This window comes from Lipotes vexillifer, unplaced genomic scaffold (genome assembly GCF_000442215.2).
Source record: "Lipotes vexillifer unplaced genomic scaffold, Lipotes_vexillifer_v1.1 scaffold864, whole genome shotgun sequence".
NCBI classification, from domain to species: domain Eukaryota; kingdom Metazoa; phylum Chordata; class Mammalia; order Artiodactyla; family Lipotidae; genus Lipotes; species Lipotes vexillifer.
In genome coordinates, this window is record NW_006796769.1 from 478,597 (window position 1) to 486,315 (window position 7,719).

The 7,719-nt window shown below is 44.8% G+C and overlaps 1 protein-coding gene across 1 annotated transcript in view; it reads right to left on the reverse strand.

The window, feature by feature from the left end:
• MCPH1 (microcephalin 1) overlaps positions 1 to 7,719 on the reverse strand; it is a 225,452-nt gene that overhangs the window by 198,265 nt on the left and 19,468 nt on the right. Inside the window, exon 4 of the mRNA XM_007468989.1 lies at positions 2,510 to 2,597. Coding sequence (XP_007469051.1) covers positions 2,510 to 2,597 — 88 coding nt within the window. The remainder of the gene's footprint in view (positions 1 to 2,509; positions 2,598 to 7,719) is intronic.

A 7,719-nucleotide genomic window follows, 5' to 3' on the forward strand; every position in this document is an offset into this window, starting at 1 on the left:
GAATGAGGAAACCTCGGACACGTGATGTCCGGGTCACCGTCTCACCCTACCGTCCTCATGTCTCCTAGCACTTCTTACACCACAGGCCCCCAGGTCCCCTACGGAAGAGCCCATTTGGGCAGGTCTCCACCGTAAATACAAAAGCTGAGCTTGACACCGACTTCACCTACAGTTACTCCTACACCCGAGGGTCTCTGAAGGACGCTAGGGAAGCGTGTCTTCTGTCCAGGCCTCTTTAGGCGTCCAGCCCAAGTGTGTTCACGTGCGTCCCGGTCTAAAGGAAGAACTTCTTAGCCATTCAAGGCTGCTGCTACACTGTGCTCTTGTTCAGCACCCTGCTCTATCTGTTAGTAATGCACTCATTCATCATTTAACAAAAATGTTATCGTGTGTCAGTCACTGGTCTTGAAACAAAGAAAGATCCCTGCATCAGGGAGCTTATACTCTATGAAGGAGTGACAGAAAATACACATAACAAATAAGTAAACTACATCGTGTGTGTGTGTGTCAGGAGGATTAGTTCCAGCAGGCCTGGAGCTGGCCTGAACTGTTTTTGCCAAAGTACCTGGACAGCATGCAAGGCACTAATTAACAGTGTTGCTTTCTAACTATGGGCCCCTGGTGCTCGGGGCGTTTTTACCCCCAAAGCTCGTCCACACTGCCCATTACCAGTGGGAGGGCCCCGTCGCTGGCAGAGGTAATGCAGTCAGAACAGGGGCAGGGGACCAGCATGCGCTCTGTGGACTCGGGAGCACTGCCACGCGGGGTTCTGGGGTCTTCGCGAGAGTCTGGCTGCCCGCACTTCTGCAGTATGTTAGCAACGGGCAAGTACTATAATAAGGAAAAAGCAGGCCAGGGGCTTAGGACGGCTGGCATGGTGGAGGACCTACCACTGTAGACAGGGGAGTGAGCCGCCGCTTAGTGAGAAAGGACCAGCAGTACAAAGCCCTGTGGAAGTCAGAGAACCGTCTGTGGATGGATGGGGGGAAGTGTGTTCCAGACAGAGGGACAGGCAATGTAATGGCTCTAAGAGACAAACAAACGTGGTATGTTTGAAGAACAGCAAGCAAGAGGGTCAGGCTGGCAGCAGAGTAAGGGGAGCAAAGCAGAGACCCTCCCCAAAGACCAAAAGAATAAGGTCTGGAGTCAGGTTTAATCTGCAACTGCATCTGGAGAAAGGAAGGAAAGGGAATGCTTGTAGGGACTAATAAAACCTTAAGTGGTGAAGGGTACGAGCAGACATTATTAATGCTTCAGATTAGGAAAAATTTAAAAGATGAATAACATCCAGCATTGGTCAGTGTTAAGAAAAAGTACCCTTGTACACTGCCGGTGGAACTGTAAGTCCCTTTCCAGATATTCCGCTTGGAGAAATAAGCTCAAATACATCACACAAACAACATACTTAGTAAAACTCGTCCATTATCTAAGGGTGCATGAATCCAAGACACGTTCACGCTGTCTGACACAAAGCAGAAGGAAGTGGAGCCACGTACACACACTGACACGAAAACACGGTTAAGTGAAGAATAAAAAGCAACCCACCAAATAGTACACGTAACATAGTAGAACCTCGTTCACTCAAAGCACATGTACTGAAGACCATCTGATCAGCAAGGACCCAAGTCAAACTGAAAAGTGCTTATTTTGAGGGAAGGGAAATTAGGAGCGATATGTCTGATCTGTGTTCACTCAACGTACTACCAGCTGCTGCTGGTCTATCACAGAGTCATGAGACGCTCCATTTCACTACCGTCCGACACAATCTGGATGGAGACAAGTGAGTTTCCATCACTGCACGGGTGCATTCCAGCTTGTCTGAGATGAAATGTGATGGAGACACAGGATTTGCTATTTCAGAAAACTTGGAGACATCCACGGGAATGTCTTCCCTAGTCTACAGCCCTCCTCTGCCTCACTCAGTGGAGAAAGTCTGTAAATCTTCTCTCCAACAGGGATTCTCACGTGACAACGAAGTGACTGATGTCACAGTGAACAGTTTACCCTCAGATACAGAAATCAATTAAAACTTTTAAATGATAAAAAACCAAAAGGGTTGTGGTTCAAACGTGAACCAGACCTCAAAGGAAAGCAGCATCTTTATATTTGCACAGATTTTCTGTAATAAATAACTGTGTACACTTAGCTATTTCTGCCTCAGACTTTTGAGATTTTCCAGCCAAACAGATCAAATGTATTTTACTACAGATGTTAAGAACCTGAATCCTTGAGTAGTTACCAGAGCACCTGAAAGGGCGCTAGTTTCCTGGCAACTTTTAGTTCTCCTTTGGGCAAACAGTCTCTTCCATTTATCACAAACTACATCAAAGCATTCATGGGATAAAGTAAGCTCTGTAACTCATTAAAAAATGCTGTGTGAGAAGAATAATACGATCAATAGCAATATTAAGACAAATCTTGAATATACTTCTATAAGTTTTATTTTCTAGGAAGAAAAAAATGAATAAATTGATGACTGCCAGAGTCCACACTGAAGTCCCGTACTTACTTTTTTTTTCATTAGGCTTGGTAGGTGCTCATTGGGATTAGCTGCAGGGAACAGCGATTCATCGATGTGCACTCCAGCTGTCCTGCATCTGTGTGATCAAAGCGAACGGTAATGAGCATGTTCTATTAGAGTCACACAACATTAAATCTGCACACCTGTCAGTTAGCAATGAAAGAAATCCCTACACAGGTCATTCTAATAGACATGTCCTTTAACATAAGTATATTTATTACCAAACACAAAAGGCAATACAAGTTCAATTTTCCAAAACCTTCTCTATTTGGTGTTTTTAAGTGTAAGAGCAGAAGAGAAGTGTGAGGCAGGTACAGGAAGTACAATTTTTATGCAATAATTTGAGACCTGCAACACTCCAAAATGATCACTGTGTGGCACTCATAAAGCACATGCTATTAAATGCACAATTTAAGAGTAAACAGGCCATAAAATGAATAATCTAGAGCTAGAAGGGTCCTAAAGAAATTGAAGCCAGAAAGCTTATCTATCCTCCAAAACCAAGCTCTCCTTCCTGTGTGTTTCTGTCAAGGCACCACCATCACCTGGAGACCTAGCTCTGCGGTCCCAGCTACCCTGAGCTGTACCTCCTGCTTCCACAGCCCGTCTGTCCTCACATCTGCCATTTCCCCTCCTGCATCGCCCTTCACCTCCCTACCTGCCTTGGGAATCCCTCGACCATTACCCACGCCTAAGCATTCAGCTGCTCAAATCTAAACAATTACAATGATTTTCTAAATGATCTCCTTCGCTATGGTTTCTCCTCTTCTGATTCATTCATATAATACTGAAACATTAATCTTAAAACATTTATTCATCTCTCCATAACCCAGATCAATCACTCCCGTGTTTACAAAATCATGTCACCAATCTAAGTCTTTTTAAAATAAGGCCACTAACCCCATCTCCAACTATATTTCATTAGACTATTACTGTTCAACATTTAGTACACAAATAATAGCTGAAAATATAATAAAATACAGTGCAATAAAAAAGAATGAGGCAAATCTATCCCTAATGATACAGAAAGGTCTCTAAAATAAGAATGTGCATGTGTATGGTATTGTACAGTGAACTATTTCTCACTTTAAGTCTGAAAGATGACACACCAAAATGTCAACAGCACTCATCAGCCGTGACTCTCAAAGTGTGAACAGAGAAGATGCCTGATGTGAGTCAGAACTACTGCCATCATGACAAGGATACATTCCCGGCCTGCTCACTCCTCACCCTCAAGAGCACACGGTGGAGCTGAAGTGAAATGACATGAGTCATCCCCACACACCAGATGCAGAAGCAGATATTAGAAGATATTAGAATGCAACTGTCTTCTATTAAGCCAGAGGTTAAAGAAATTTTCAAAAATGTAAAAAAAAAGGGCAGCACAATTATTAGGACAAGAGAACAGCAAGGTGGAGCAGAAGCCAGACGGCACAGGTGACAGGACAGGGTCAGGAAAGGCTGCAGGTTGGAGGCCACCACCAGGCTGAACCGGATGAGGATGCAGACTTGGGAGGACACAGGTCTTCTGTCTGGAGGAAGAGCAGAGACAAAAGCACAGCGAAGTGAAGAGGGTGGTAATTTCGGGAAAACATCCAGCATTCGGCGTGAGTGAAGTGAATGAACAGGAGTCAGGAGACCAGTGACAAAGATCACACCCTCGTCCTGAGGGCTCCAGGGCCCGAGAAGTTGTCAGGGGCCCTGAACAGGTCCCTCTGAGGGACGAGTTCCAGGACAGGGACACCAAGACCAGCCAGGGCTAGTGGGGTAGGAGACGCCAAAGATTTCAGCAAGGCTGTGGGGCTGGGCTGGGGACCCATAACCGAGCAACGCTTAGGAGTAAGAACAGCCCTGGCCTCTGGCTAGAGCTGATGGGCTGAGCACATGTCTCTCTCCTCCCCCCGCCAAACCCCAATCAAATGACAGTAAAGGAAAACAGAAGGACACAAACCAACAAAAGTAAAGAGCAGGTAAGAGAGAATCTGGGGGATTGAAGAACAAACAGGAAACCCCAGCCTTGCAGCTGGGGGCGGTGGGTCGACCAGAAGGGTCCAGATTCCTCTCCTCGCACCTCAAGGGAGGCCAGGGTGGGCGGAAGAGCAGCAGCTCTACTCCTAACTGCTGCACCCCACTCGCTCCTCCAGCAGAGCAGAGGTGATGGGTTCTGTTCTCAGATGCCGTGGACCAAAGACACACTGGACTGAGGACACCTGGCCCAGCTCCAGCGGGACAAAGACGTACAGGAACCAAAATGTATTTGTGGTGCATCTTCAGATTCAGCTAAAAACCACGTTCACAGTCATAATAACGTCAATAAAACTACTGATTTAATTGAACGTGTACACTGGAATAATGAGAGGATTAAGAATCGTGGGGTGGGGGGTGGAGAGTATGTGCACGCGGTAAATGCATGTACATGGGGATGTCGGGGTGTGTCCCCCAAAGGCAGCTAGTTAGAAAGCTAGCCTCCCCTCCACACCAAAAAGTCATTAGACAACATCAAAAACGAACATCAAGGCAGCAGTGGAGCCACAGTAATGAGGAATCCGGAGATAAGTCAGAGCTCTAGAAAGAGCTGCAGGAGTGGAAAGGTGATGCCTCCAGAGAACAGGAACTGGGAATTAAAAGGGACTAGTGTTGTTGCTGTAAGCCTTGTAAGACGAGCTGATTTTCCTCTCTGCGGTGTGTGTGGGACCCAGCTCTCTCTTCCTAACAGGACAGCAATGGGAAACTAAGCATCCTGATTCAAAGGGTTCTGGCTTACACAACAGGCAGGAAAACGGCACCACAGACCAAGACAGAAGATGGAGTTTAGAAGCGGTTAGGAATGAGTTCAGTTCTGGACGTATTTAAACCCAGATGACTCATCCAAGCAAATCCATCTAGCAGGCAACCCCTTAAGTAGCTCTGATGCTTAGGGGAGGTACTAGGATAAAGACAGATGTGGGTAAAATTCTAATCCCTCACCCAGGTCCTGAAGGAGCAGGTCTCTGTCTCAAAGCTTCCTTTTCTCACTAGACTCCAGCCACTGACCCTCCGGCGTTGTCCTGCCTCGGGCCGGACCTTCTGCTCCCAGGACACAGTCCCCCAGTTCAGGGAAAGACTAGCTCCTTTGCTGTCTTTTTTGCCTCAGCTCAAAGCTCCCCACTGACTCCAACGGCCCCCCGGCCCCCCCAAAGCACTCTGCCCAAGCAGGGCAACCCACCCCAGGGGGCCTCCTGTGCCCTCCAGGGCCTTACAAAACCTTTCTAGCATTTACAAAACTTGTCTTCCTCATTAAAAGTATGTTCCGGGGAGGCAGTAAATATGCCTGTCTAGTTAGAGCTGTAACCCCAATGTGTGGCAGAGAGTAAGCACTCAAAAATATTTTCTGAATAATGAGTAATTTGTAGAAAGACAAACACTGCTGAGCTCCTTATCTTACACCATACGTGTACACACACACCAAAAAGAAAAAGAAGGAAAAAAAAAAAAAAAGCTCAAAACAGATCACAGAGCTAAACGCAAAAGCTGAACCTAAAGCTCCTAAAAGAAAATGCACGAAAAAAATTCATGCTTCTAAAGGAGGCAGAGACATTCGGAGAGGACGTTAAAACATACAGCACAAAAGAAGAAAATGAAAAACTGCACTTGAACAAAACAAAAAATTTGTGTAGTTTGAAAGACACAATAAGAAAACAAGTCTCAGACTGAGAGAAAATAATTACAATATGTGAATCTGACCAAAGAAATTATGTACAATATACAAAAATCACATACAACTCAATATTAAGAAGACAAAAACCCAATTTAAAAAAAATGGGCAAAGGATTTAAACCAAAGACAATACGCAAAGATTCACTAAGCACATGCTCAGCACTTGACATCAGGAAAATATAATTAAAACCAGATGAGATCCTCACATTTATGGTTAACTGATTTTTGACAAGAGGGTCAAGACAAGTCCCTGGGGAAAGAACAACGGAAGTCTTTTCAACAAATGGGGCTGGGACAACTGTGGGACAACCACACGAGAAAGAAGACGTGAGACCCCGACCTCACACCGTACACAAAACTAACTCAAGATGGACAAAACCCTTAATGTAAGAGCTGAAACTATACAATTCTTCGAAAAGAGAGTAAATCTTTGTGATCTTGGATCTGGTAATAGTTTCTTAGATGACACCAAAGCACAAGAAACAAACAAAAATAAATAAACTGGACTTCATCAAAATTAAAATCTTTTTGCTTCAAAGGAAACTGTAAAGGAAGTGTAAAGACAACCTACAGAATGGAAGAAAATATTTGCATATCGTATACAATATGGATATATGTGAGACAGCCATACAACGGAATACTACTCGATCATAAGCAATGGAACTCTGACACAGGCTACCGTATGGATGGATCTTGAAAACATTAGGTCATGAGAAAAAAGCCAGGCCCAAAGATCACATACTGTATGATTCTGTTTACATGAAACATCCAGAATGGGCAAATCCATGGGGACAGAAAGTAGAGCAGGGCTACTCTGGGCTGGGCAGCATAGAGGGATCAGTGATGCAAAGGTTTTGTTCTGAGGTGATGAGAATGCCTTCAACTGATTGTGGTTGTAGCTGCACAGCTCTGTGACTATATTAAAAACCACTGAACTGTACACTGGCTGAATTTTATCCCAAAAAACTGCTACAAAAAAAAACAAAAAAAACACATGAATACCACTACACAGCCACTAGAAAAGCTAAAATTAAAGACTGACAAACTGCAAGTGCTGGTGAAGACTCGTGCCCTGATGGCAGGAACGTAAAGTGACACAACCGCCTTGGAAAACAGTGTGGGTAACGACCCAGGAGCATGAACATATACAAGGTCACGTGCACGACTGTTCATGGAACTTTACTGGTAACAACCAAACATTGAAAACTACCCAAACGTCCATTAACAGGTGAATGGGTAAACAAACTGGTATATCCATGCACTAGAATACTATTCTGCTATAAAAGAAATGAAATTATTGATGGGGGGATGATGGATAAATCATGGATAAATCTCAACACGAATACATCTCAAAAACATCACGTTAAACGCAAGAAGCCAGGCACAACATAACACACGCCGGATGAGTGTGTTTACAGGAGACGCTGGAACAGGCAAAGCTGATCAATACTGACAGAGACCAGGTGAGCGGGGAGTGTGGGGGGTGGCTGCGGGGGGGGGGG